This window comes from Leptonychotes weddellii, chromosome X, assembly GCF_054177405.1.
Source record: "Leptonychotes weddellii isolate Sample4059 chromosome X, ASM5417740v2, whole genome shotgun sequence".
Classification (NCBI taxonomy): domain Eukaryota; kingdom Metazoa; phylum Chordata; class Mammalia; order Carnivora; family Phocidae; genus Leptonychotes; species Leptonychotes weddellii.
The window spans coordinates 17,350,548-17,377,766 of record NC_138385.1 but is presented as its reverse complement, the minus strand read 5'-3'; the positions used below and the strand labels follow the sequence as shown (position 1 = coordinate 17,377,766).

Sequence of the window (27,219 nt, the reverse complement as noted above, 5' to 3'; positions counted from 1 at the left end):
ATCAAAGGCTGTGACCAGAGGAACCAAGTACACCAGCAGGCAGGCCTCCTGATGACCTCCTACACTAGGAAGTTCATTGCTTCTAACACCCAGATTTCGATTTTTATCAACGGTCTGGAGCAGAGAGAACACCCTTCATGTTAGCAGAATCTCCATAAGGAATCCTTATCCTTTCCCTGTGCTCTCCTTTCTTCAATGATGGCACCAAGGCAGGGTATGGGGAGAGAAGGGGGTGGCAACTGTTCTGGCTGACTAGCACTTCTTTTCTCTTTTTTCTTATTTTTGGCTTAAAACATCAGAAATTTGTTATCTCAGTTTTGGAGCCATAAATCTGAAATCAACATCACTGGACCCAAAGCAAGGTTTCCGTAGGGCCATGCTCCTTCCAGAGGATCAAAAGGGACTGCTTTCCTTGCCTCTTCCAGCTTCTGGTGGATGCTGACATCCCGCGACTTGCGGCCACACAGCTCCAATCTCGTCACCGTCTTCTTTGCTTTTATAAAGACTCTCACAGCGCTTCATTTTTCAATCTTTTTCAGCCCCTCCTCCCCTCCCCCAGACTCTAGTCACCTTCATTTCTCCTCTGCACCACTCAACATCCCTATCTACGTATACAGTTCCCCCAGGAGTGTCCACTGTTTTTATATGGCACTAGCCCCATGGCCACCGGGTCTGGGCACTTGAACAAAGTTGGTCAATGAGTCCCCTCTCCATCGTTACTGTATTTAAGAGCAGAAGGTAGTTCAATAATGATCTCTCCCCTGAGGAGCTGCCTTTGTTAAACTGTGAAGCTCTGAAATTATTGGTGACAGTAGTGAGAGGAAAGAATGAAGTCATATTGCAGGTAGGAGTAGAGACAGACCCGGGGTGGGGGGCGATTCCTGGCCTTTGATGATTCCTGGTTATGATGATAGTTCACACGTCCATCGCGCTCTGAGCACTTTATTTTCGCCTCAAAACAACCCTATGAGGAAGATAATGTTATCATCCCCATTTTATAGATGAAGACATCAAGGCGCAGGGAGGTTTCATAGCTTGCCCAGAGTCACAAATTCAGGACTTGTACCCTTGCATCCAGATTCTCTGCTCTTGACATTATACTGTCAGTCTTTGCAGCAGAGAGAAAGAGCCTAATGGACAAAATCACCTTTTGTATGCCCAATGTGAAAAGTTTAACTCTCTGGCTCTCTGTCCCTTGCTGCTTCCTGTCTTTCTTTACCCCTGCCCTTCCTTTCTCCTTTTAGTTTTGCCTTCCTTCTTTCTAGTTCACTCCCTCCCCTTGTGAAATTTCTTTGTTGACTGTTTGCCCTATCTTCTTGATTATTTTCAACAGCGTGCCATAATATTGTCATTTTTCTATCTTAAAAAATCCTTTCTTGATTCCATTTCCCCCTTCAGCTTCGGCCCCACTTCTCAGATCCTCTTTATACCAAAACTCTTTGAAAGGGTTATAATATTCAGTTTCGAATTCTTCTCCTTTTGTTCTCTTCGAAATCCAGTTGGGCTTTTGCCCCCACTCCTACTGAAACCGCAGGACCACTGTTGCCCTCCTAGTCCATCCCTTTCTCTGTACCTCCACTATAGGACTTAAAGTGAGAACTGAGAACTGATCTGCGGGACTAAAAGAAAGGAGAGGTCATTCAGATATGGGGAGAGAGTGGGAGGAATCCAGAAAGGTTTACTGGAGGAGGTACCACTTGACCTGGGCCTTGAAGAGTGGGTAGTATTTGGACTTGTGGATGTATGGGGAAGCATAGGGAATTCAGTCAAATTGAACTGGGTATGTGAAGGGGAATAGAAATAAGAAACAATGTTAGAAATCAAGTCTGGGGCTGAAATGCCAGCTAAGGAGTTTTGCTTTTGGGCATGGTATGAAAGGGAGTGGATACGAAGGTTATAGAATCGGGAATAAAAATTTGAGTCACAAAGCAATGATTTTCTCTCATTTCCCTTTCAGTTCTTTACTCAATCGTTTGTCACTTAACTCTGAGTTCTTTACAGGCTTGATGTTGTAGTTCCTAGGCTACCCACAGATAAGAAGCAAACAAGCCAAGAGGGAGGACAGGTTTAATCTGAAAATAGGCACCCCTGGAGGGAGAGAAGGGCTACATGGCTGCTTGACCTGAAGGCTTCGAGCCTCCGTTACTGTACAGTCTAATAACTAAGGATTCTTTTTTTTTGTTTCTGCATGTCGACATTCTTTTAATAACTTTTTTCCTGACTATAAAAGTAATGCATATTCAATAAAAGACATTTGTAAAACAGAACAGCATAGAAAAAAAGCCCATCTGGAGACAGTCACTGCTAACAGTTGGATATTTGCTGTTCTTTGCACGTGTCCACAGACACATATACATATATATTTACATATTTTAAGCAAAACTTATGTTGTCCAAATATGAAATAGCCTGCTTTTCTCACTCAACAATAGACATATCATGAATATTTCCCAAATCAATACCACTTTTAATGGCTTCATGGTATTCTCTTAGCCCTTATTTTGGACTTCTGGATTGGTTCTACTTGCTTACTATTAAATATCCTCGTTACATTCATCATAGCCCTTTTCTCTGCTTATTTCTCTAGGGACATATTTCTAGAAGTAGAATTGTTAGAATATCATATGACTACACTTTTTTTTTAAGGTTTCTCCTTTCTGAAAGGTTTTACTGTTCACACTCCCACCAGCAGAGAGGAGGTGCCTGTTTCCTTATGCTCAGTATAGCATAAACTTTTGTATTTGTTTTCATTTTTGCTTATCTTTCCCCTTTTCTTGGGAGTTTTTAGGGAACTTTCAGAACCAAGGGACTCAGCAAATCCTGCCTGCCTTGTGGTCCTTGGCTGAGACCTTGGCATTCCCTTTTTGTCTTGGGCAGAGTGGTACCTTAAAGAAGGCCCCGCTCGACTACATGCAAGGCTGCTGCCCCAGGGCAGTGAAAAGCACAGCGTGCCTGCCCTGCCCTTGACCATGTGCCAGGAGACCTGTGAGAACCATGAGGCAGCTGCCTGTAACCAGGTGATATTGATTGAGTCTCAGCTCCCATCTTTGGGGTGAGCAGATGTCCCAGCTGGCCAGGTTCTTAGGGCTAAGAAGGGCAAGAGCCCTCGAGATTGGCTGTTAGACGCTGAGGTGGGGATTAGTCACTCAGCACGGACCCAACTGGGCATGGAGAGATGGAAAGGGAACTTGGAAGGCATTCGCACTTCTTGGGATCTGTAGCCTGTGCAGCCAGGGTATCATCCATCAGGAACCAATCTATGTGTATGTTGATGCCATGTAAACCGATCTGGGATGTTTCAGAGAGGAATGAAGAAGTAAAGGACCCACTGAATCCTCCAGAGTGTGTGCACTTCTGGACCAATAGCCTTTATGCAAGTGAGATGTATGTGCTTCACTGTAAACATGAGCTGGGATGTTTTTATTCCAGCCCTCCGTCACCATGAGTAAGTGTGATGTGAGCAGCCTGCCTTGGGAGACTGACAGGCTTAACAAGTCCCCTTCACTCCCCTTCAGAGGACAGCCTCAAGGATGGGCCATGGCTAAATCAGCTGCTGCTAAATGTCCTGTCTCTGATGCTGGATGCCCCAGAGAGTTACACTAAGGCAGCCCTAGAGAGTCTTATTTCGGACTAGCCTTGGGACTTGGTTCCTGCAGTAGGAATGATCTCACTTTGTCCTCGTGCTCTGCCAAGTGAAGAAGGAGGGAGTCATGGGCCAACTGGGGGCAGAAGAAGTGAGTACAGTTGCTAGAAGGCTCATGTAGGCAGATGGAAGCAACAAAGTCTTTCTCTACCTGTGCCTCCCTGCACCCTTGTCTCTCAGGACTCCTGTGGGCCACAGGCCCTGCACCGTGCCTGGCTTGCTAGCTTGAGAACACTGCTGATTCACTTTCTGAACACTGGCTACAACGCAGTGTTCATCAACCTCAACCAACACAGGCTGATGGACTGTACAGGTTTCCCCCGCTATCTCAAAGTAGAGTGTTCCTATGAAACCGTTCATGAGCTGCAATGATGTAAAGCAAAAAAGCAGTTATTTCATAAAAGCGAAAATCCTCTTCGGATTTATTTCACTTAGAGAAAACAGGTACTAATGTAGGTCTTTTGTAAAAGCGGAGTGGCATAAAGTGAACTTTTGGATAGTGGGAGAAACCTGTATCATGACCCTACTTGGTTCTGTTACGTGAGCAAGAAAGAGAAATCTAGTTAGCACTGTCACATTCCCTCTCCTGCTGTCCCACTCATGGGACCCAGAGCTTGAGTGACTTGCCTAAGGTCTCAGGGCTAATGACAGAACCAGGAATTCCAGTTCTCTTGACTTAGCTGCCTAATAAACCAAGTTGCCTTTTCATGGTCATATTTCTTACTAGCATATTGGGGCAGAGTTGGAGAATACTGGCCCACGCTGTTAGGACAGCAGAAAGACAGACACCTTTGGCCCCTTAGACAGCTGAGATTCAGAGTAACATCCCTGTTAGTGGTTCTGTGAGCATCTCTTAGCCCCGGGGTTTCTAGAATGGTGATCCTGGGTCAGCATAGGGAGTCAGGGCTGCCAAAGGCTGGTTCTAGCCCTTTAATGAGGAAGGATGTTTATCAGAGAATCAACCCTTTCACTGTTCTTTGTACTGTTAAATTAGTGGGAAGAATGTTCTTTCCCAGAAGTTTTATTATAACTAATGATCTTAGTGGCCATATGGAGTCATCATGGCAAGGTCAGCACAGGTTTAGAACCCTCTGTTTAATAGCATAGGAAATGATGTAAAACATCTTAGAAATGTTCTCATTTAAAACTATTAAAGTAAAAAAAAATGGTACTGGAAGGGGCGTGTTTCAGTTATCTGGTAAATTCACTTAAATTCTCAGATGTCTTCTCTTGCTGAATAAACAAGGCACGATTGTAATGCTGGCTTTGCCAAGTGCTCCCCTGTGTGTGTGTGTGTGTGTGTGTGTGTGTGAGAGAGAGAGAGAGAGAGAGAGAGAGAGAGAATGAGAGAGAGAGCGAGAGAAGGAGGGAGAGAGAGAGGTATAAGAGCATATTATGTGAAAAACATTGAATTCCAGGTTTTTCTTTCCCAGACTATATGGTTCTGGTCTAGAGGGTAGAACATGGTCATTAATGTATTTAAACACACCCACACTCTTGATTCCTTGAGCTTCTCTTCAATATGTCAAATTCATCTTTGCATTCCCTATTGGCTGGCAGTGTCTCGGACAGAGTAAGCACTTGAACCACCTGTGAATTGAAATGTTGAGTTTCAAGTCTTGAGGCCCAGCCACACAAAGCACACTGTTTTGCTGGTGTGGGTACAAAACTTTTTTTTTTAAGGGAATAAGATAATGCCATATTTTGTTTCTATTTTTTTTTTTTTACCATGTTTAGAATTTGTTGCCTTTTTATGATTCCAACTGCACATTGGACAGATGTCTTCAGGGACTTCTCTCCAACAACTCCCAGATCCCTTTCCTATGCCAGAACTGATGGTTTGGAGACTAACATCTTGTGAATAGCATTTGGCTCATTTTCTCTGAAATGCAGTACTTTGTATTTGCTCACACTGAAGCTCATCTGTTACTTCTTCACTTGAGGGACCTTCCTGCTATTTATGCATTGCCTTAGAGTTTCACTATTTCAAAATGGGCTAAGAATCAGTTTCTCCATCATTTATAAAATTTATTATTTAAAATATATTTCTATTAAATGAACATAGATAGAGCTTACTGTATAATGGGCACTGTTCTAAGTAATTTATAAATATGAACGTATTTACTGAAATTAATCCTGGCCCCGCTTTGGGGGCTCTCACTTTATATTTTATCAACCTCGAGACTGTGGATAGAATTTAGGAAGCATGTGAACTTGGATGAAAATATTACACTTAGTTTTTCACTAACCTCTAACTGAAATATAGCATTTTCTTCCATTACAAATGTAGACAACAAAGTACAGAGGGGTTCACGGTATCTGTGACTTTTTCACCAGTATCACAGATACCACGGTATCATAAGTTATCCCATATTTCTTGAAATATTTGTGTTTATCACTACTTCAAAACTACAGGAGTTATTAGGCCAGTCATTACGTATTGCTATTTAATGTGTTAAGGGAGCACATAGGTTACTATATCACAAATGTGTTTTGGTTAACTATTATTATTTCAATATAGTTGGTTTCCTTTGTTTCATGCATTTAAAAATGTTATTCTCATAAGGGATTCATGGACTTCACCAGACTTCCTAGGGGGTCCATGGCACTAAAAATTGTCAAGGACCCCTACTTCCCATTCTCTCAGCCATACTAGGCAGAGGCTGAAGATGAAGTGGCATAGATATTGGGAGGACTCAGGCACCCTGCATTTTAATCCCAGCTCCACCATCCACTTAGTTGTGTAACCTAGGGTATGGCTCCTCATCCTTCTGATGCTTGTTTTCCTTAGTTGCAGTAATGGTGAGAGAGCCAGCCATCCACACCTGCTAGCTCACAGGGTGTTGTGAAGATCAGATGACATAATGTCTGTGTACAGGGTTGCTCCGAAAACACTTTAAAGCGTGATATAAAGTATTTGTTGAGGAATATTAATGAGTTAAGATTGAAGAGGTCTGATGCTCCAGAGGGCTATTAATCAGACCTGGAGTGAATGCAGTTAGGTAGAACACTCTTTATGTCCTGCATCCCATTTTCCACCCAAGATCTGAGATCATCTTCATAAGGCTCCGGACTTGGGTCTGATTGCTCACATTTGTGTATAGTCAATTCCTTTTCCTTCCTCCCATTTCCCCAAGTAATGGCTTCATTATGCCTTTGACACCATCCACCCAGATAGAATTTAGGGAAGCTGGGATCCTCAAAGCTTCCCGTCACACTGAAAGAATAGGATGATGTTATGGATCTTGGGATATGGGAGACCATTATAATTGTGGGTTTATTTCTGGGTTTTCTATCCTGTTCTATTGATCCATGCACCTATTTTTGTGCCAGTACCATACTGTTTTGATCACTTTAGCTTTGTAATATAGCTCAAAGACTGGAGTTGTGACATCTCCAGCTTTGCTTTTCATTTTCAAAATTGTTTTGACTATTCAGGGCCTTTTGTGGTTCCATACAAATTTTAGGATTTTTTGTTCTAGTTCTGTGAAAAATAGTGTTGGTATTTTGATAGGGATTGTATTAAATGTGTAGGTTGCTCTATTTGTTCTTCCAGTCCATGAGCATGGAATGTCTTTCCATTTCTTTGTGTCACCTTCAATTTCTTTCATCAGTATTTAATAGTTTTCAGAGTACAGGTCTTTCACCTCTTTGGTTAAGTTTATTCCTAGGCATCTTATTATTTTGGTACAATTATAAATGGGATTGCTTTCTTAATTTCTCTTTCTGCTGCTTCATTATTAGTGTATAGAAATGCAACAGACTTCTATGCACTGATTTTGTATCCCAACAGGTCTCATTCTTAAGTTACCCTGTGGCCCTATGGGATTTCTGACACTAGAAAGGTAGCTCTGCTGCCATCAAAGCATTGTTAATATTATTATTAGTTGAATAATAATTATAGCTATTTTTTGAACACTTATTTTGCCAGGCAGGATTAGTACTGGGCACTTTACATTGAGCAAAGCCTTATGAATGACACTTTCAGGGAAATATGCTTAGATTTCCACTTTATAGATGAAAACCAAAGGCTCAGAGAGGTTAAGTGACATTGTTAGAAGGTGACCTTGGGCACCGTGGTATAATAGAAAAAGCATGAATTGAAGCCAGACAGATTTGGGTTCAAATCCTGGGCTTTATCTCCACTATGTACCTTGGGCAAGTAATTTAACCTGTCTGAGCCTATTTTCTCCTCTTACCATATTTCTAATTTCTTAATGTTAGTGAAGCCTTCCACAATGTTCCCCTGTAGCACTTTGTACGTGACTGTGTCATTTAGCAGGCATCCCCACCAGCGTGTAAACTCTTGAAGGAAGAGGTCCTGTTTTGTTCCCCTTTGAATTTCTAAGACCAAGAATTGTACATATCAGGTGCTCTAAATGGCATGTGAATGAATAATGTGGGGCTTATGGTAATACCAATTAGGTTGATATGAAGGATAAATAACATATTGGAGCAGTAGGAAGTTTTAAGTTTGCGGTTGGACAGACTAAGATTCAAATTTCATCTCTGCCTCTTAGAAACTTAAGCAAGTTACAAGTTACATTACATCTTAGAGTCTCAGATAAAACCTAAGATAATATTACCTACCATTCACAGTTGTAGTAAAAATGAATAAATCTCTCTCTCTCCCTCTCTAGATAGATACATAGAGATACACACACACACACACACACACACACACATCACTGGTAAGTAGGAATCACTAATCAATGTTAGCTTTTATTATTAGTGCATATGAATGTAGTTTGTATAGAGTGTTACACAAATACTCATTTAACAAACATTTACTGAGCACCTACAGTGCACCAGGTTTGGGGATGTGACAGTGAACAAATGAGAACCATTCTCTCCTAGAATTTACACTCTGGGACTGGATATGGGGGGGTGCATTGGGGCACAGAGAATAATAATTCAGGTCTCAAGAGTGAGCCATCATTACCACCTTATTCACACCATTGACAGTTGGCCAACACTGAATACTTTTCATGCTGAGCTTTTATGGTCTTGGCTACAGGGTGAAGGATTTAAGTCCAGTGTGTTAAAGCCTACTCTTCTAACTCCTTGAGGGCAAGCACCAGGCATACTCCTTTTGTACTCCATAATGCCTGGCAGGGTGCCTGGGCCTGAATAAATGTTTGGAATACCTTTGAACAGCTAGGTTTCCCTTCTTGAGGCCCCGCAACATGATGTAGCTCCACAGTTCTAGGTGTGAACACAAAAGCATTTTTCTTAAAGTGAGGGTAAGGTCATAGCTTATAATTATTTTGGCTGAATCATAATCATAATCATAATCATAACTCTTTATTGTGAACTCATTATGGTCCAGGCACTGGTTGGGCAATTTGCACATGCTATCTTGATGACTCTACCACCACTCTCAGACAGGTACTATTTCTCCTTAAATTTACCCATAAGGAAATTGAAGCTCTCACTGTGTCCGTGTAACTTGACACACAGGCAAGAAGTGACTGTAGGCAGCAGGATAGCATAAGAGGTGCTCAGCAGATGGTAGCAATTGTGGTGAATAGTGAATCTGGGTCTATTTGAGAGACTGTCTAAGACAGCTAAGAATCCCAAGGGCTTACCCAGTTCCAGCAGGTGAGTCAAAGGTCTTGTACATCTCTGCTGTATTTTCAAGGGATATAGTTTATCCTGCATTCTATGAAAAACACAGTTTTGGGCCCAATTAAGTAGAACACAGTTAAGTGCTTAGTTTGCTCCAAAAACTATCTCATTTTCACTGAGGACATTTAACAAGCAACTTGGTAATATTAAAGAACCAGAACTAGAGATGTCAGACAGACTAGGAAGAGAGATAAAACAACCATTTGTAAAATTAAAAAATGCTTCTATTCATTATTATCTGGAATCTCTAACTACTGGAGCTCCTAAAAATAACAAAACAGTAATATTTCAAAATTTGGGCAGAATAACAGAACAATAATTAGAATAAATAGCACTGAGCATTTATAAGGCAAAATAGCTTCATTAATATATTTCTATGATGGATGGAAAGAATTGTGAGATGGCATGTGCTGCAATTTGATTATGTAATATAATGCAAATGGATTTTATTTTTACATATTATGACACAACTCTGGACTAGCATAGTAGTCAGGGTTCTCCAAAGATACAGAACCAGTGGGATGTATACACACACACACACACACACACATACAGATTTATTGTAAGGAATTGGGTCATGTGATTGTGGGGGCTGGAAAATTTGAAATTTGTGGGGCCAGCCAGCAGTCTGGAAATTCTGGCAGGTGTTAATGCTACAGTCGTGAATCCAAAGGCAATCTGGAGGCACAATTCTCTCTCCTCAGAGGACTTCAGGTCTTTAATGGATTAGATGAGTCCCAGCCACATTATGGAGGACAATCTGCTTCAATTCAAAGTCTACAGTTTCAATGTTAATGATATTTTTTCAAACATACCTTCACAGCAACATCTAGACTGGTGTTTGATTAAGCAATTGGGCACTATAGCCTAGCCAACTTGACACACAAACTTAACCCTCACAACCAGTGTGTTCAAGCAGGCTGGGAGGAGTACACTTGGACTAAATGGGCGGGAATAATAGGAAGAGACCATTTGTAGCACAAGTAGATTAAGTGAAGGACAGCAAGGGGCCTGGGTGTAACAGTTGTTGCTTTTAAAATTTGTTGTTTTAAAATGTCATGGTATTTAACTTATTTAAATAAGAAATAATTGATAAGTGGCAAATTTCCCTTGATTTCAGAGATATTATTAAAATAAGGCATTCCAGGACCTCTGAGATTGACAAATCAAAGGCTTCTATAGCGCTGATGACAGGGAGGATGCTTCAGGGAGGAGGCTAGAGTAAAAATAACCCCAGCTCCCTGCTCGTGCCACAGCTGGGTGCTTCAGGGGGAAGCCAGCTTTACGTGTGACTGAGCTGCTGTGGGGTCCTATTTCTAGTTGTCAAGGCGAAGGTTTAGCATCTTCTTTCAACATCCTGGTACTCCAAAGAAGAAATCGAGATGATTCACTAAAGGATTAGAGAGCAAGTAATTCAAAACAGAACACCAAACTGAGGTATAAAAAAGGAATATTTATCTTTGAAAAATACAACTTTGAACACACTACAGACATCTCATTTACAAAGTATTTTCCTGAAATACTCTTCATTGGCTTTGCTTACTTAGTACATTCTTTTATTCTGAATCAAGACTCAAGGGAGGGCATGCTTGTGTTACTATAAACACCAGCAACACCACAGAAGAAAAGATCATCTGTGCCTCAGGATATTAGCCCCAAATCCTCATCCTTTCTCTTTCGTTTCCATCAAGCAGGACTTCCTGACTGGTCCACGTACACTCTGCCATTGCAATCTGCTGGAGGGCACCATAGAACTGGAGGTGCCCACGGCCATCGGCGCTCCAGGAGGAGCTGAGCGATTTGCAGGAAGCCTCACACACCCAGGCTCATTCATTACCAAGAGTTTTCTACTAATACTCATACGAACTGTTTGCAAACATTCAGCTTGAAGTGAACATAGTATTTACAGCGGTACACGGTTTGCAATTCAACACGCTGATGGCAGAAGAAAAGGGACCAACAGACTTCGTAAGAAGGCCAGAGGGAAGGCATATTAAAACGAATCCCTTCTGCTAACGTGTGTGTACGTGCATGTGCACACGTGTTTTAATTCATAGAAAACTAAACATGCCCTCCTTTAAACGCAGACTATTTATAAGGTGATTCTGAATAGCACATACACATGCCAGTCATACTGGACACTTGCTTTCTGCGAATACATCTAGATGTTTTTAATCTGATATATTAGAGAAAATAACTTCGGAACATTTGTCAACTTTTGGTTCACAGTAATTTTGCAAAAAGCTACAAACCATGCTTTGTCTTTTAAAAGGGGAGCCTGGTCAGGCACCTTCTAGAAGACGCTGTGTTATTCATTTACTGGCTTACTGGGGATTGGGAAGAGCACGTCAGTTATGGAGTACCTAGTGCTCCTCTCATTCCTCTCACCAGCAGCAACATTAATGTGAAGAGAAGTTTTGAAACACAAATCACATACAAATCATCAAAACATTTCAATTAACAGTGTTTAAAAAAATACCAAACTCTACAACAGTAGTACAGACACTGAAAACACCCCAAATACTCTTTAGCCTCAGGCCTTTTTCAATATCACTAATAAAAGAGACAAGCCACTGACAGAAAGGGAGCAAGTTACAGCGCTTGAGGGTCTGAGTCCGTGTCTTTTTAGGGCCTGTAGCTTGAGGTGCTGCTCTAGGATCCTTATTTTAACTCAAAAGATATCCCGGGAACGACCTGCAAATTTAAAGCACTTCCCACTTGAAAACCATTGAGAATACAAATCACTTTCTCAGCGCGTCCACCGCACATTTCTCTGCAGGAGCCCAGGCTGTAAGGCCGCGGCATTCAGGTCAGTTTCAGGCCCTCGAAGCCACAGAACTTCCACCTCTTCTCCAGACTGGCTCCGACCCCGGTCATTTCCTGCCTGAAGGTGTGCTGCAGCCGGCCCATGAGACACTCCACGTCGCTGGTGCAGATCTGTGGGCCAGAGAGAGGAGCTCCACTCAGAAGCAGTTCTACCCTGGGCTTCCCTTGTATGGGTTTCGTAACTGCTGTATGTAGGTAATAATTTATTTACAACAAATTCACCTACTCTACGTGTAGAGTTCAATGAATTTTAGTACATTTATACAATTGGGCAACTCTCACCACTCTTTAGTTTTAGAACATTCCATCACCCACAGAAGGTTCCTTCACGCCCCTTTGTAGTCAATCGTTCCTCCCAATCCCTGACTCGGATTTTTTTGCTGTGGTTTTGAATTTTCTGGAAATTTTATGTATGTGCGATCATACGATATATGTAGTCTTTTGTGACTAGTTTCTTTCACTTAGCATGACGTTTTGGGGATTGATCACCACCGAGCTTTCTAATGAAAAGAGCTAGTGTCAGTTGTGTGGACAGGCTTGGGTTCATAGCCAGCTGAATGACAGCTGATCGGTGCCGCTGCGCCTGTGTGCAGGCCTACTGAAGCTGCAAAGCCTTTTGGGAGCGGAGGGAGGCAGGGCAGAACTCTTCATACATGCATTGCTTTACAAAGGAAAAATGACAGAAATAAGGAATGCCCTGTATTCCTACTTCTGTGCATCGTCTCCCTCTCCCCACTTCACACACACACACACACACACACACACACACACACACACACACACAATAATAACAAAAATCTGTGGACCCCTTTAGGACTTGTTTCAGGTGGTCATCTTGACATGAGTAGCAACCTTCCTAACTGTGAACCTGGGCACTAGGGCTCGACTGAAGAGCACTAGGGGATCCTGAGAGAAACCCTCAGTCGCTGCCACACTGAATGTTCCTGAAGCTGGAGGGAGGGACCCCCCCTAGTTCTGTTGGCATCACTGCAGGCTCTTTTTGGGAGGCCCTGTCACTACTCCGGCAGGAAGCTGCTCAGGACAAAATGGGCTGAGAGTAGGAGTGAGGTCATGCTTTCTTCCTAGAGCTAGTAGTAGACAGTAGCCAGTTAAGTAAAAGATGCACATTGCAGAGTATCATATGGAGTTGAATTCCATTCTAAAAACCATAAACATACAATGTTTACAGATGTATACGTACAATATAGGTGCAGCATGCGTATGGAAAATGGTCTGAAAGAAGATATGCCAAACTGTTAACAGTGATGATCCTGGAAGGGTGGGGCTGGGTCACTTTCACTTTCCCTTCACTGTCTTTCTATCTTGCTTACATTTTTAACATAAAATGTATTTTTTTTTTTTTTTTACAATTTTTGAAAAAAGGGCCAGATCATTTTTACTGACACAAAGTCCAATTTCATACCACTTCAACCTACCGCTTGGTCCTGGTGCTCACATTCGATCCCTCCCTTTGCTGCCAAATGGGCTCTTTAATTGCGGAATGGTATCACTTTCCAGAGCTCAATGAGAGGGGCGTGCTGGCTCGAACTAAAACAAATGCCATGAGAAGGATGTCTCACCTCAGCCGGATGCCCACATGGGCAAGTGCCTCTGTTAAGAGGACATATGCTTAAATGGCTTAACATTTTGGACATCCAACTATCAGGAATCTGCATTTCAGTGGCCACATCTCAAGAGCCCCAGGTCCTGTGAAATAGTGAATACAATCCACAAGCACATTTAACTGAATGCAGCTTCTGAAAAAAATCTATCCTGAGTTTATTTATTCTGAGGAGTCAAGAGTCCTCTCCTGCTTCCCTGAGGCATCCTTGACTTTCTAGGGAACTAATACTTACTCTTGCCCCTGATGCTTTGTGAGGTCCCTCATAGAACAGCATCCCAGGAAGGAAGTGACCCATGAGATCAGCTGGGAGTAGAACTGGAGTCCATGTCACAGACTTACTGTTTCCTCTGTTTTGTTTTAGCTCTTGCCTTGATCATTTCAACATAGGTAATGGCAGTGGTGACATTGACGGCTGGAGTAAGACTTCCAGTTTTGAACATTAACATTTACTAATGGCTAAAGGCCCGGGATCAAAGTATGACTGGTGAGAGAGAGTGGGTCATTTGCAGCTTAGATAGAAATTGAAAGACAGGAGGAAAATTCTTCTCAGACGTATCTTGGAAGGAGGGTGGCCAACTCATTCAGGTTTGCCCACAACTTCCTGGTTCTGGCACTGGAAGTCGCGAGTCCTAGGAAACCCCTCAATACTAGGCAAACAGAAGCAGACGGTCATCCTACTTGCAAGAGAGAAGCTCTGCACTGCATTGCAGTGAGACTAGGCGAGGGAAATTTCCTTAGAGCGATTACTAACGACTTACTTGTGCTTGAAGAAAGTACCCTCCGTCCCTTTGCATGCCCATTTAGCACCCCACGTACCTTATTATCTAGACGGTGCAAGTAGGAACAGATGTATTCAATGCTTGCTCCAAATGGGTGGACATGAAGAAATGTGGAAATAATCCCTATAGTGACAATACCATGGAGGTTACACTCGAGCATTATATTCTTTGAAATAAGAGCTAACTTACATGTACCACATACTACATACTGGGCACTATTCTAAGTTTATATACATTTTATTCATTTAATCTGTACAACAACCCACTGCATATACTGCCTCTCACTACACTATATCCCCATGTAGAAACACTGGCATTGGAGGAGTCACTTCCATCATTTATGATGGCTAAAGACCATTTGAGTTCTACATTTCACAGTGAATTTAGAATTTTATAATGAATTTGGATCATGCTGGCCTTTTGCAATTCTTCTGCACAGTCTTTAAACTGGACGTGAGCTTCTTATGCATTAACAATGTCTTGCTGTTGTGGTAGAAGTACAAATCAGGTACTTTGCCTGATTCACTTCATGCCTCTCACAAGAGAATCTGCTGATTATATTTGGTTTTATTCTGTGAGTAGCTCTGTAAAGAAAAGCCAAACATTTCATTCACTCAAGTGGTCACTAGCATTTGTTTGTGCTTAGAGCTCTAAATCTCTTCAAGTAACACATTTTTTTTTATAGAACTTTACAGCCTCTGGGAATGTGCACAATTTTTACTGAGTTTAACTATGGGGTGATTGGCAGCTATACATACTGCCTTGATTGTTCTGGACATCAGGTTAATTGTTCTAATACTTCTTTCTCTGGCAACACGTAGATCTTAAATTGTTCAAAGGCCTACTATTTCTTTCTTTAGATTTTTTTGAATTCCTCTCCTTTCATAAGATCTTAAGTACATCAAATAGACCCAGAATTGAATTTGCCGAGAACTGCCAGGAAATAAAAGCTAAATTTGATTTGGTTTATAGACTACAACTTGTCTATTCCTTCAAGTGACTGATAAAGAATATCACAAGTTTGAGTTGTAGCTTGAAGTTCAAATCAGTTCTTTGTGAAAATCCTCCAAATATCAGAGGGCAAGGAGGTGGGCTGGGGGATCCGGGAGGAGCTGATGGTAGAGTTCAAAATCTGTTCGAAATGGATGCTATTACTTATAACACTATGTGATTCTTAAATGACGAAGTAAATTGAATTGCTATACACTGACTCAAGCTGAGGAACTTAAATTCTAAAGAAGACAGTTCATGTCCAAAGGAATTCTAGGTGCTACGGCCAAGACAGGCTATCTGTCAAATGCTGAGAAATAACTCCTTAGGTTTCAAAACACTAAGCAGTTTCTGTGGGTTCACACCCGAAGAACCAATTTAAAAAACAGATTTTCCTTTCTCTCTGTCAGCCCAAGACTACATTCTTTAAAAAACAAAATAAGAAACACTTATCTTAAGAATCTTTGTTTCTAAAACGATCCATTCACAGAGGCTTCCTTCTACCCCCAGCTCTTCTCTGACAGGTCTCCCTGTTGCCATGCCAATTTGTTAAAGAACTTTGAGTTGTAAAATGGAAATAAGTTGTCACTTTTCTTTAAGACTCAATGGCAGATCCCCTTGTGCATCTTTATTAACATATCAAAGTGTTAAATCTGACTACAATATCCATTACCAAAGAAGGCAGATAAATCTTCAAAATATGCAGAAGCCAATCAGTGTGGAGAACTTCTGAGATTGGGGTGGGGCTGCTGTGGGGTTCAGCTTCCTAGAAGGAAGCTGGGATTATCTGTTGAGGCCCAGTATCAGCCCCTTGGAAATGACTGAATATTTTAGGACCTCAATCTGCCACTGTTCTCCAAATGGAATATCAAGTCAACAAACATTTGTGCAGAATACTGTAAGTGCAAAACGGTTCTCATTTTACTGAGGGCTTCCTATGGGCTGCACACTGTGATAAGGGATTCAGATGAATTATCTTATTTAATACTTGCAGCTGCCCTTTGAGACAGGTAATATCATTCTGCCCATTGTGCAGATGGAGGAACTGAAGCTCAGGAAGGAAATGGTAGAGTCAAACGGGAAACCAGGTTTGTCTGACTTCTCAACCATGTGTTCTATCTTGCCTCTCTGGATGATTTTTATATAATGAGAGCAATTCTAGCATTTATCTCGTCTGAGCCCACCAGTGTCACACACCACAGACAGCCTCCTGAGTTATCTGCCAGTAACCTGGAAAAAAATTTCAGAGAGGCATACACTTCCTCTGGAGGCTCATCTGGGAAAGCTCTCTGCCAAACAGTGTCCGCACTATAACCTTGAGTGAGAGGGCTCTGCTATCCTCACATAGAGATTTAAAAAATGTACAACGTGTTTCTCCAGCAGACCCTCTCCTGTGCTTACAACCACACATTTGATGTGGCAGCAACCACAGGAGCTAGAGGAGAATTGGGAGCTGCTGTTACCATTTCTATGAAGTCTATACTTATTCGTGCATTGTCATGCTACATAAATGCCTGGCGGGTATATTCATCTTAGGTGAAACCCTTTCCCCCTCCACCATAGTCAATACATTATATGTGTGTGTTCCTTACCCACGAGCAGTGCTTCACGTTCAGATTTGATAGGGCTGCTGTTCAGGGTCTTCTCAAGAGGGTAGTCACTGTCCTGGCTCGATGTACACAGTCTAGTAGCACAGCTTTCCTGTGGGAATAATATGCTTCCTGGGTCAGTTCACCTTACTGCGTAACAGACTTGGATTCAATTACGCAACAGGGAACTTTTTAACGTAGTACCCCAAAAGCAATACTGTACAATTTTGATGACTGAATGGGAGAGAAAATAGCATTAATTTATGCAAAAGTATCACAGATCATCCCAAACTTCTTTATATGGCTCCAAAACACAGAAAAATTTAGACATTCATCTTTGCCAGGTTTTTTTTTTCTCCCCCCACCTTCATCATTCTTGACTCTATAGAGGTAATCTGGGGAACCAGACCCAACATTTACTGCCTACTAGGTGCCAGGCACTGTTAGGTATGTGTTATCTCCATTCTACAAATGAGGAAAGTGAGGCTCAGGTAAATTAGGTAAATTGCCTTAGCCTTAGATCACATTTCTTTTTTTTAATCTTTATTTTTTTTTATTTTTTTATTTTTTAAGATTTTATTTATTTATTTGAGAGAGAGAGAATGAGAGACAGAGAGCATGAGAGGGAGGAGGGTCAGAGGGAGAAGCAGACTCCCTGCCGAGCAGGGAGCCCGATGCGGGACTCGATCCTGGGACTCCAGGATCATGACCTGAGCCGAAGGCAGTCGCTTAACCAACTGAGCCACCCAGGCGCCCCTAGATCACATTTCTATGATGTGGTAGAGCCTAGATTTCACACGAGGTCATCCACTGCCAAAAGGATTGTTCAATTTTAGGTCCACACTCTGCTAAAGGCAGGTCCCATCTCTGAGTGCAGAATCTACAATGTAGCTAATCTACTCCCAAATAATCAACTGTTGGCTTTTGAACTAAAAATTAGAGCTTCCATTTATTGACTATCAGCTCTTTCTTCTCCCTGATAAGGAAATTATCAGTTAGGATATTCCTGACTTCATATCAAGAAATGACCATGACCAAAATATTACTCAGTGGCCTTCTTTGTTGTTGAAAGTTCTCTCTTTCTGAGCATAGCAGGTATGTTTCGTAAGAGATACTCAGGTGAAATTCATGACCGGCAATCAAACTGAAAAATACGTCCAGACCTTCCATGGATCTTTCTTTCTCTCTTTGGGCACTGAGAACATCTTTTCTGTATTACAAATGTGAAGGAAGAGTCTTGAAAAGAAGGAATAAAGGAATCACTGCTTCCAGTCTTACTGCTATTAGAAAAGAAAATGCCGGGGCACCTGGGTGGCTCAGTCGGTTGAGCGTCTGCCTTCGGCTCAGGTCATGATCTCAGGGTCCTGGGATCGAGCCCTGCATCAGGCTCCTTGCTCAGTGGGGAGTCTGCTTCTCCCTCTCCCACCCCCCTGCTTGTCTTCCCTCTCTCGCTGTGTCTCTCTCTGTCAAATAAGTAAATAAAATCTTTAAAAAAAAAAAAAAAAGAAAATGCCGGGGAAATGCTCCTGGCAGGGGCAGATCATGGCTGATTCAAATGCTTTGTCACTCTTCTCTTCCGCAAGCCCTCAGCACAGACAGGTGTCCTGTTTTCTTTAAAGATGCCTTTAAAGCTTCCAGGATGTTGCCCTGAATGAAATGAATGGTCTATGCTGCAAGACATGTTGTTTTGTGGATTTACAGGCGTCCTGGCTATAGTCAGAAGGGAAGCCTTTCTTGATGACCTACTCAATCTTTGGCCTTTAGAATCCAATCCAGGCAGTAACCATCATGCCAAGTTTGATTCAAAATACTGGCTCACTTCTAAGCCATGGGTTGTACATCTCCTTCTAACGTCCTTAAAACATTAAATGATACAGTAAGCCATTTCTTAAGTGTGAGAGTTTAACAGATTGGGGTTGACTCAAGATGGAAAGGCATCCTGAGAAGTTTTAGCCATCTTGAATAGAAATGTAGCCTTACTGAAACCTGACTTCAGTTTTATTATAGCTGGCATTTAAAAAATTAGAAGGCATATTGAAGAGATGTTTATCACCTTGAATTTTACTGGCAGATTCAAAGAGCTAGCTCTTTCTGCAGTAAGACAGACAGAAGTCACATTGTTATATTGCAAAACACTGACAATAACTCACACTACAGTTTACTGTCAAGAAACCCAAACAAAAACAAAAGAGATCTCTCCTCACCAAAACTTATTGCCTTCCTTTCAACCTGGAATTATTTTTGCAGTCTAACATAATGGTACTTTGCTTCCTAACCTAATTGTGTCAGGCTGAAATATTTGGTCACAAATCAGATTCTCAGAGAATATCAGTTTATAATGAACTGTCATGACTTTTTCTGAAAGAAGCTTTGCTTACAGTAACAGGAAAAAAACATTCTGACTCACATTTTCCTGATTATCAGTTGGCTCTCCTTCCTTATCCTCTTTAGCTGCCACTTCATGGTATATTCAGGTTCAGCATGAAAAACAGACTAAGGCACAATACATTAAGTTTCTTCTGTGCCATTTGATCTCGTGCTTCTTTCAATGAAATTTAAAGTGCCAAAAATGCCCTTACACTAAAAATGCCCTTAAATTAATTTGTGATGTCAATCCTAAAGAATGATTCTAAGCATAACGTCATTAGCATAACCTCATGTCTATTGCATTTTACGCAAGAAGCAAAATAGCTATATAGCAGCTCTGAGACATTTTATTTTATTTTATTTTTTTTTAAAGATTTTATTTATTTATTTGAGAGAGAGGATGAGAGGAGAGAGAGAGCACATGAGGGGGGGGAGGGTCAGAGGGAGAAGCAGACTCCCCGCCGAGCAGGGAGCCTGATGCGGGACTCGATCCAGGGACTCCAGGATCATGACCTGAGCCGAAGGCAGTCGCTTAACCAACTGAGCCACCCAGGCGCCCAGCTCTGAGACATTTTAGCAGCTCTGAAAGTATAGGGAAATTCCTGCTACACAGAGCAGCTTTGGCACTTTTCAATTAAATGCTTGATAAATGAATTTCTCTGGGATTGTGCTCATTTCTTTAATAGCACCCACAAAAGTGGAAAGTGAGCTGATTTTATGAAGTGGAAGAATTAAAAGCATATTGCAAATGGCCTCCAGAAGAAAACACTTTCAATCATTTGTTTCAACTACACCAAGGCTGCCAGTTCTTAATGGCACTCTGGGGGAAGTCACTATGCTGGCAAACACACCCAGGGCCTGTATGCATTGCATCTTCCTGAGCTGAGTGCCAGAGATAAAGAGCCCGAGCTCTGGTGTAACGATAGCATTGTTGATTTCTGGCTCTTGGTCTGAGCTCCTAATCTTTTCCTTCCGAGACATTAAAATCAGGCAGTTACAGGGCGCCTGGGTGGCTCAGATGGTTAAGCGTCTGCCTTCGGCTCGGGTCATGATCCCAGAGTCCTGGGATCGAGTCCCACATCGGGCTCCTGGCTCAGCGGGGAGCCTGCTTCTCCCTCTGACCCTCTCCCCTCTCATGCTGTTTCTCTCTCGCTCGCTCTCTAAAAAATAAATAAAATCTTTAAAAAAAAAAATCAGGCAGTTACAGTCAATGGGTCTTCCTTTTCAGAGGATTGCTTCAGTTGAATGTTCAGGCATACAGACGATTAGGGAGGTACGGCTGGGAGACACCATCGGTAGACTTTACATACCTTAAGTAGACTGGGCACCTGATTCATGCTTGTGACTCATTAACCTATCCAGATGTTAGGAGACTCCCTAAGAGGCCCTCACTGGTGGCTCTTATTGCTGCAAAGTCCCATCTTGCCCTTCCATGCTGCAATCATCAAGCATTAGAATATTCTTTCTTTTTATTTACTTTCCACACGTTTTCTCCCCTTTGGGTTTTGGTGATTTCACCTGCAGCTGCTCATTATTACACTAGATGGAGTGTCTGCAAAGAAATGCCCATGTTCTGGTTGTATTTGTGTTTCTTCTTTTAATGAAACGCTTTATTAAGGGTACTCTGTGTCACCCGCATTTTCTTTCTTTTTTTTCACCTGCATTTTCTATGTTGCTACTTGCTTGGCAAGATGAAGCCGGAATGAGGTGTACACGCTGATCTTCTCCAAGAGGGAAAGACTGAGGAATTTTAGGGATGGACTAACTTTGTATTCATTGAAAAGTACACTCTCCAGAATCCTTAGATATGCCAAGGATTCACATCTAAAGGCAGAGCCCCTGATTCAAGAATTACCCCAGAGAGGGGGCTTTTAATCCCCATTCAGCCAAGCATTCCACGGTGATTCCTACTGCAGGAACTTGCAGGGCATTTTCACTGCCACTGCACAGGGTGGGGGGAAGGGCAAGGGTTCACAGAGGACTGATGTACCTTTTCTTTAAGATTTTCCAACATTTTTTCCACCTGCAACTTGTCATCCTTGACTTTTTCAAGTTCAGCTTCTTTCCTTTTGTATTCCTCTTGGACTTTGAGTAGATGCTACAAGACAGACCAAAGACAATCAAGTCTTGAGGAGCCACAATTCATTTAAAAACCCTGGCTGGAGTTGGACAGTAGGCTGGCCTCCCTCACTTTCTCCCAGCCCACACAATCATTTCTCCATGCAGAGATACCAAAGGGAAAATCAAGGTACTTTTTCACTTAAAGTTATTTTATCTAGTTCTTAAGAACTTCCTTAGGATTTGTTCATATTTTAGAAAGCATCTGAGAAACTAACTGATCTAATCACTTAACTTTTCTATTCCAGCCAGGAGTAAGGATAGGGTATAGTGTTAATCCCATGTGGACAATATCTTGATTGCTGCATACAACTTAATGTTGTAAAGCATTCTTTCAAATAGCCATTTTCCAAGCCAAGTTCAATTTCTGTGAGGAAAACATCTCACAGATGTTTGTTTCCACATCAGTAGGCAAGGAACTGGATTCATCATCATTAACGATTACAAAAATATTACTTATTTAGCATCTAACATGTGTCACACATTGTGGATAAGGTTTTGTATGTGTGATCTCATATAAACCTCAAGTAACCCTATGATACATAATCCTGAGGATTACAGAGGTTTAGTGCTTTGCCTTAGGCCATTCAGATAGTAAGTGGCAGAGCTGGGATTTAAACCCAGGTTGGGTCAACACCATAGTCCATGCTCTTAACCACTATGTTAGACTATACTTCTTTTTGGGATAAGATGGGAGAACCTTTATCTTGTTTACAAGGCTATTTTCCAATAAAAAGTAATCAAAATGAGCAAAATTAATTTATCGGGATGTAGAGACCTAATTTTCTCAGAGGTCTCTGAAGTGATGAAATGAAGAAAAAAAAGTTCATCATCTTTAAATTGTATTTCAGTAGCAGAACTGTCCTTCTGTGGAATGGTTTCAAAATCAAGGTAAGAGAGAAAAGCAACAAAAAATGTTTCCAAAGTTTTGCTTTTCAGAGGCTTGCAAAAGACCATTGGAAGAGCTAAAAGACACACAACACAATATATGTTGTCAAAATTCTTTGAAGTCTAGCTGAAGAGATGCATTTTTTTGGTGGAAAGATCTCAGATATAATTTACATGTTCTAATTAAATTCCATAGTGACAGTAAAAGGAAGGTAAGCATTACTTCACACATTGTGCTAATAGGAAAGGTGAAATATCAATGTGATATTGCTTGTCGCACAGACAGACAGTGGTAGCAGAAGTAATAGGAACACAGGGCTCTTAGTGCCAGAAGGGACTCCTTGTTCACAATTTGTGATTTCTAGCCAACAATAAGCTTTGCCCTAGATAATTCCAAGGCATACAATTAAAAAAATTATTGCTCAATTTAAATTGTAAGGAAAATGGCTGGTCATCTGGCAAGACAGAAGAGGATAGTACCCTTACTCAAAAATACTACTCCTTTATTATGATGAGAACAGATGGTGATATCTTTTTCTTTTAAATTGTGGGCTCACTGTGGTGATGGTTACATAAAACATCTAGACATTGAACATCTAATACACACTGTTGTATTTGAATGCAATTACAGTTGGATGCACTTATTTACTTTACTTTTTATACTTGGAATAATGTGCAGGTAAACTCATTCACATAAATGACTCTGAAAACAACACAAAATAAAAGCAAATTGATATTATGTGCCCAAAGCATTGATACTGAAAAAGCAAGGGTAGGATTCCTGCCATTTCTCCTAACAGGCTGTATGGTCCAGCACTGGATCAAGTAGATACTACTTTTTCATATCTAAGTAAGTGAGGTTCTTCATAAAGACCCCGAGGCCCTGTCCAGATCCCAAAGCACCTTCTGAAGCAGAAAGAAAAGATTAGATTATGTTCGGTGTAGTTTTACTGTCAAGTATTTTTCACTGAATGTACATCCTTTGAAAACTGTTACCTCTGTATTGGCAGAATATTTCATTAACCATAACATAATCCCTTCCTAGTCTATGCCAGAGAACAGAATATCAAGAAAATAAGAGGTTTGCTATTCTCTTTGCTGGCATGGGACCTTTTTCCAGTTGAGGAGCTGATGCTAGCTTTCCTGAAAGCTCAGAAAACCAAAGGGCCTTTACCTGTTGCATTCCTTGCAGGGCTTGCTGCAGGAGTTTCAGCTGCTGTTCCTTGTTTGGGTCGTCTTCTCTGGGGGCTTTGCCTTGTTCTTGCTTGAGCAATTCTACCTCATTCCGATAGGCATCGAGCTGCCAACGGAGGCTGTCATTTTCTTCCTTCAGAGCTTCTGCCTGTGATACTAAGGCTAACCAATCAATATAAAGTCGAACATCCATCTATCCATATTCTTTGTGGTTCACCTTAGTACCATGAAAACTTGGTAGTTTTTAATTGACATGTATAAAAAGTCTCTTGAGCAACTTTAGGTTTGAGGTGGCATGGCAGCAAGAGATGGACACAAAAGCATACAGAACCATTTTTGTAAAGGAACGCAGGATTCCAACACCCTGAAATCATCATCATGCTTCATATTTGTCACCCCAAATATAACTCAGATATTCCCAGCTAACATTGGTCGTTTTTATTTGGAAGGCAACAAATGATAAGAGCTCTGTAATGATAAAGTGTAGGGCTAATTGTCTTGAACTGATGACTGTCCACACGATAATTTTGCAGGGCAGTTGTTTTTAAAAATGTAACATTTATTGTCCTACAGAGGAAAGGTAAATGTAAAAATTAAGACACAAGACTTCTGGTTTCTGGTCTAGTGTGTAAGGAGTTTAGAAGTCACCACTCCATCCTAACGACAAATAAAAAGCTGAATAAACTGAAAAATCAACAACTCATCTTAGATCCATAAGAGAAGTGATGTCACAGGGCAAACTGCTGCCCCTGAAACTGGAGAGACAGGAGAATCCAAAGAATCACAACTTACCAGACCAGAAACCTATGAGCAGTAAGCTCCACAGGAACTTGTGGCAAGTAAAAAAATCTAAATTGTAATTGGCTAATTGCTGGAGGCTCAGTGTGGACAAGTCTGAGATTTAAAAAGTCCAGAGGGACCCAGTCATAGTGAAGTCTCTATCCTTTTGTGAATTTTATCTCTAGGAGCATAACCATGTCCTTACAGTGAATATTGGAGAAAAATCCCCTTGTGCTTCCATCAGGGGGAGGGGAAAAGAAACCATTTTGAAATACACCAGAGCACTCTGTTCTTCTTAACAAGGCCTGCCATCAGAAGAAACTATTTTACCAGAGCCTAACCTGCTAGGGTATTACCAGAGTCTAATTGACCTGGAGAAGGGAAATACCCAAGTACAGCTCCCCCCAGCCATCCTGCCCCAAGTAAGGGGGGATAAAAAACTGAGAAACACTTGTGAAATCACAGTCCAGAGGTAAATGCTCACTAAAAGACTGAGACCTAATCACAGGACTAGAGAATCCTTCCCCACACTTAACTACCATACCACTAAAGTCCTATTTACTGGAGTTCTTTTCACCCAGCACATCATGTCCAGATTTCAACAAAAGATTACAAGGCGTACTAAAAGGTAAACAAACAAACAAACACAGTTTAAAGAGACTGAATGGGGATCGGAACAAGAGTCAGATATGGCATGAATGTTGGAATTATCAGACCAGGAATATAAAACAGCTGTGATTAGTATGCTAAGGGCTTTAATGGGAAAAGTAGATACCATGAAAGAACAGATGGATAATGTAAACAGAGAGATGGAAGTTCTAAGGAAGAATCAAATAGACATGCAAAAGATAAAAAATAATACTGTAACAGAACTGAAAAATGCCTTGGATGGGCTTATTAAAAGACTTGACATGGCTGAGAGAAGAATCTCTGAGCTTGAGGGTATGACAATAGAAACTGCCTAACCTGAAAAGCAAAGAGAAAAAAGCATCAAAAAAACCCCAAGCAGAATATCCAAGAACTACGGGACAACGACAAAAGATACATGTCGTAAGAATATTAGAAGGGAAAGAAAGAGAGAAGGGAATAGAAGCAATAGGTGAAGCAATAATGGCTGAACTTTCCCCCCAAATTATTATCAGACACCAAACCACAGATCCACGAAGTTCAGAGAAATCAAACAGGATAAATGCCAAAAAATTAGACCTGAAAAGACACCTCACCAAAGTATATCAATGGCAAGTAAGCATCATCATATGTCATATGTCATACATCATTAGGGAATTACAAATTAAAAGAACAATGAGATACCACTACACACCTATTAGAATGGCCAAAATCCAAAACAATGACAACACCAAGTGCTGACAAGGATGTGGAGCAAACAGAAACTCTCCTTCATTGCTGGTGGGAATGCAAAATATTACTGGCACTTTGGAAGATACTTTGGCAATTTCTTATAAAACTAAACATACTCTTACCATATAATCCAGCAATCATGTTCCCTCATATTTACCCAAGTGAACTGAAAACTTACGTCCCCACAAAAATATGCACACGGATTTTATAGTAGATTTCTTCTGGCAATTTTATAATTGCCCCAACTTGGAAACAACTACAATGTTCTTCAGTAGATTAATGGGTAAACAAACTGTGGTACATCCAGAAATGGAATATTATTCAGTGCTAAAAAGGAATGAGTGATCAAGCCATGGAAAGACCTGGAGGAAATGTAAATGCATATTACTAAGTGAAAGAAGGCAATTGAAAAGGCTACATAACTGTATGATTCCAACTATACGGCATTCTGAAAAGGCAAAACAATGGAGTCAGTAAAAAGATTAAAAAAAAAAAAAAAAAACCTAACCTGGTTGCCAGGGGTTAGGGGGGAGGGAAGAATGAATAGGCAGAGCACAGACGATTTTTAGGGCAGTGGAACTATTCTGTATGATACTATAATGGTAGATACATACATTTTAAACATTTGTCCAAACCCATAGAATGTACACCAAGAGTGAACTCTAATGCAAACTATGAACTTTGGGTGATAATGATGTATTTGCTGATTATAAACAATGTACCCCTGTGGGTGCAGGATGTCAGTAGTGGTAGGGGACTATGTATGTGTGTGGGGGAGACAGGGGTACTTGGAAACTATTTACTTCTTGTTCAATATTGTTGTAAATCTAAGACTTTTCTAAAAAATTAATTTATTAATTAAAAAACCCCCTAAGACACAAGAGGAAAACTTGGTTAGCTTTATTTATGGTTATGGCACATTTTTCAAGGCCAAAAATCAGAAAAACTATTATAAAATATTTAATCAGAGGATTTTCATTCATTCAACAAACACTGAGTACTTTCCCTGTACCAGGCTTATGATAATGGTAAAAAATGAGATTCCACTAATCTCTGTGGTTCACAGTCCAAATTAATGGAAACATTTGTAGTTTATTCCTTTTTTGATTCCTAACACAGCATAAAGCCCAGAAAAGAGATGTTAGCAAAATGGATCAAAATTACAAACCTGTATATTAAATGTATAAGAATGTTAAAAGGCAACTTGTCAAAGGTGTGAATTTTTTCAGCTACTTATGGGGAGGGACTTTGGGTAGAAGAAAGTAAACAAAAGTAATGCAAATCAAATCTTCAAGGTTATTAGCTATAAGTGGTGGAAAAAGAGTTCTCTAAAGGTATTTCAAAGATAAGATTCATTCTCTACAATAAATGGAAAGAAGTTGTGCTTTACAAAGATGAAATATATAGAAGAAAACCATATTCTGAGGGAGAAAAC

General features: G+C 40.9%; 1 protein-coding gene across 13 annotated transcripts in view; it reads right to left on the bottom strand.

Moving 5' to 3' along the window:
• Positions 1-10,703: 10,703 nt before the first annotated feature.
• Positions 10,704-27,219, bottom strand: part of ENOX2 (ecto-NOX disulfide-thiol exchanger 2) — a 261,430-nt gene continuing 244,914 nt past the window's right edge. For 9 of the 13 annotated variants that reach the window (XM_081808251.1, XM_081808256.1, XM_081808257.1 and 6 more), the window contains 6 exons: positions 25,747-25,829; positions 23,626-23,801; positions 21,436-21,543; positions 17,082-17,190; positions 14,537-14,622; positions 10,704-12,207 (listed from right to left, as the gene is read on the bottom strand). In XM_081808251.1, the coding sequence (XP_081664377.1) occupies positions 12,076-12,207; positions 14,537-14,622; positions 17,082-17,190; positions 21,436-21,543; positions 23,626-23,801; positions 25,747-25,829 (694 nt within the window). In that variant the 3' untranslated portion in view covers positions 10,704-12,075. Of the gene's footprint in view, positions 12,208-14,536; positions 14,623-17,081; positions 17,191-21,435; positions 21,544-23,625; positions 23,808-25,746; positions 25,830-27,219 lie in introns of all 13 variants that reach the window. The other 4 variants (XM_081808252.1, XM_081808259.1, XM_081808253.1 and 1 more) reach the window with 2 other exon arrangements.